At 50.0% G+C, this 3350-nt stretch overlaps 1 protein-coding gene across 1 annotated transcript in view; it reads right to left on the reverse strand.

The window, feature by feature from the left end:
• BRI3 (brain protein I3) overlaps positions 1 to 3350 on the reverse strand; it is an 11595-nt gene extending 8245 nt beyond the window's left edge. The window contains exons 1-2 of the mRNA XM_017813611.1: positions 3091 to 3350; positions 1396 to 1510 (exon numbers count right to left, since the gene is read on the reverse strand). Of these exons, the coding sequence (XP_017669100.1) occupies positions 1396 to 1510; positions 3091 to 3262 (287 nt within the window). The 5' untranslated portion in view covers positions 3263 to 3350. The remainder of the gene's footprint in view (positions 1 to 1395; positions 1511 to 3090) is intronic.

A 3350-nucleotide genomic window follows, 5' to 3' on the forward strand; every position in this document is an offset into this window, starting at 1 on the left:
GCCTGCCTCTTACCAAGCAGCACACAACATCTGTCCTGTCTTCTGGCTGAGCTACAGCATCAGCATGTTAATGTTATCACTCAGGTGGCAGGATCTACCACATCCTCTGAACAGCTCAGCACTTACTTTCCCTCACTGTTTAAAACACACACCTTCTAGATCAATAGCTCTGGCTGGTGCAGGTTTTTCAGCCTGAACTAGTGGCATTTCAGCAGGCACCTGTTCTTACACAGCACCCCAAGATACTTCCAATTCGAATCCACCTTTGAAGGGAAGGACTGACTCTCAAACACCAACTCCAACAGAAGCAAAAGACACCTGGGGGACAGCCTGTGCCATATGACCACACTTGTCACACTGCAGCCCGGGATCACTTCAGCTATTCAGGCAGCTCTGTTTCCTACACGTTTGGAAAGGAAAGCAAAGGCTCAGACCTGCAGAACACCAAATGCCTCTTTGCCAGACGCCCCAAGGGTAACTCCCATACACTTTAACAGAGGGAGTGAGTCTGCATTTGAGTCAGAGCTGGCACAGCAGTGCCTGAGCTGCACCAGCAGAAATCCCTCTGCCCTCACCCATGACCTAATATCCTGGGAAGAGAACTGAGAAGTGAAAGGGACTACAGCTGACTTACAGCACTAGCGTGGAAACTGGGTGTCTTCTTCCTTTTTTTATGGTTGTGATCTCCCAGAGGGAAGTTGTTCTCTTGCTGCAACTCTAAACAACAGCTGACCACTACTTCTGGTTTTTAGCACTGCATCAGACTAACACTTTTAGTCAGGTCTATGAAGCTCCCTGTTCTTTTTCAATCAAAGGACTCTTAGAGATCTTTCAAAGCCTTAAGACACTGATGTTCTCAGCATATACTGACAATTACCCTGCCTGGTTCTGCATAGTCTGGAGGTTGGGAATGGGGCCGCACACCACAAGTTCTTCCACAAGACTGCCAGAAAACCAGAACTGACTATGGTCAAAGATTACAGAAAGTTGCACAATAAAGTCATGTTACTCACCATCACCAGGCATAAACACATCAGAAGGGACTTCCTGTCATCCTCTCCCCCATGAACTGACCCTTTACATCTGCTCCTGAAGTGCCTTTTCATTAAAAGTACTGCTTACAGATCTTCCATCATAAAAAACAGACTCACGGTTTTATATAAAGTGTCTTGTATTATTTATAGCAGTTGTCACAAGCCCATCAGGACAAGTTCATACTACATAAACCAAAGCACTCCACTGCTAAATCTTGGTGGCTTTTCAATAAACTCTGTTGTAGTACACACACACACAGAAAGAAAAACTATTGAAAACCAAGGAACCATGTGGATACCTCTAACTTAAAAAATAAAAACCCAAGACTGAGTTTATGTCTCAACTCAAGAGCCATTTTACCTGCAGGCAGGACAGCCACCAACTACTACCACAGAAGTGGTGGTAGCAGGCTGTTGAATAATGGTGTACGTGCTCGAGTAGTTGGGCTGTGATGTCGGTGGAGGAACAGCATACCCTAAAATAAGAAAAAAAAACTCAATCACCACAGGTAAGGCACAAAGAACAACGATAATTTAAAAGTACGACAACAAAATGTGGAAAACAATAAACAGAAATGTAGTTTTGCTTGAGCACTTTAAGCTCTATCAAAATTAGAGCTGGAACACCTGGCACATTTAATAGTAAAACCACTTCATAAACCCAAGTATCCAGCACAATTTAACCATCTCAAAGGGACACCCAGCTAATCATTAACTTCAAGAATTTGTTTCAATGCTGTTGAGTGCCAGGAAAAAGCAGTTTAAACAATGACCACAGCTTTCACTTCTGAATATTATGTATCAAGTATGGTCCACTCCAGCGGACAAGGAGTCGAAACAATGTATCTTCCTCTAGTTTCGAGCTTAAATTCCAATGCTCAGTTTGTAACAGGAGAGGTAGGAGTGATAGGGTGCAAGCAGAGGGGAAGCAGGATGCATAGCACAATAAAATCCCCCCCAACTTTCAGAAAGCCCATGTAGTTAGGTAGAGAATGAGTCATGTTAACAGCTGCAGTTAGAAGACACAGGCCTTCAACTACTGCATTAACATTAAAAACTTTAAATTAAAAAAAAAGAAAGCTTTTTAAAGGGATGGTTAGATGTATGCGTTGTAATCAACACAGCCAAAGTACACTTTGCCCAAGTATGAACCATTCTGAGCTTCTTTCGCAGGGCACAGTTCTGATTTTCTTGAATCAAGTTACACATCTGTAAAGTCCTGCAACCTCACTACTAAAACTGAAAATAATCAGTAAGACCTGTATTGTAGGAAAATAAGCTCCAACTTATTCGGAGGAAAATCAATCTACAGCCTCAAGCTCCAACCCATGCTTGATGACTGGGGTCTGTGTCTGCTATGTAATTTTTATAACTTTTGAAGCATTCCTCTTTCCTGAGAGGCTACTTTTTTCTTTGAGAGGTGTTAGTTCAGCTAACAGAAGTACTGCATCTATTCACCTGCTGAAGTCCCTCCAAGACTACTGAAGTGTACCAGGAAAAAACAAACATTAACCAGAGTACAGCGAAGTGCACGCAAAGAAAACTCCAAGTTTGGGGTCTGTTTTAGTCTTAGGGCGGCTGTGCCCCTGCCATTGTTCCGAGGCAGAAAACCCGCGCAATGTGAGCGATGCTCCCAAACCCCACCGGTATTTTGGGGAGAGAACACAAACACAAACCTCGGGGGCACCGAGGGAAGGAGGGAAGAGGGAGATGGCGCTGGGAAACACCTGGATCGCTGCGCACCCGCCTCCCTGTGCGCCGGCTTCCAGTGGCAGAGCCGAGACACCCCCCGCGCCCCGCTGTGCCGGGGGAGCCGCTCGGGAGTTCCCCGGCGTTGCTCCAGAGCCCGCGGGGCACCCCCGGGGGCACGGAGGGCTCTGCAGAGCAGGCCCCCGGCCCAGCGAAGGGCGAGCACCCCGGGGACCCCTCAACCCGGGCACCCCCGGGGGCACGGAGGGCTCTGCAGAGCAGGCCCCCGGCCCAGCGAAGGGCGAGCACCCCGGGGACCCCTCAACCCCCCTGAGTCCGCCCTCCCCCTCCTCCTCCTCTGACCCACCTGCGGCGGGCGCGGCGCCCGGGTAGGGGTACGGCGGGGGCGGCTGGAAGCCGGGCTGCGGGGCGGGGATGGCGCCGTAGTTGCCGTGCCCGTAGTCGTATCCCGGCGCGCCCGGCGGCGCGGCGGGGCTGTAGGCGGGCGGCCGCTCCTGCAGCAGCGGCTTGCTGTCCATGCTGGGCCGGCGGCGCTGCCTCGTTCCCCGCGGACGGGAGGGGGGGGTGCCCGGCAGAGGAAGCGGCGCCGCCCGCCCCGCCCCGCCC

The sequence above is a fragment of the Lepidothrix coronata genome, unplaced genomic scaffold, assembly GCF_001604755.1.
Source record: "Lepidothrix coronata isolate B3197 unplaced genomic scaffold, Lepidothrix_coronata-1.0 Scaffold41, whole genome shotgun sequence".
Classification (NCBI taxonomy): Eukaryota; Metazoa; Chordata; class Aves; order Passeriformes; family Pipridae; genus Lepidothrix; species Lepidothrix coronata.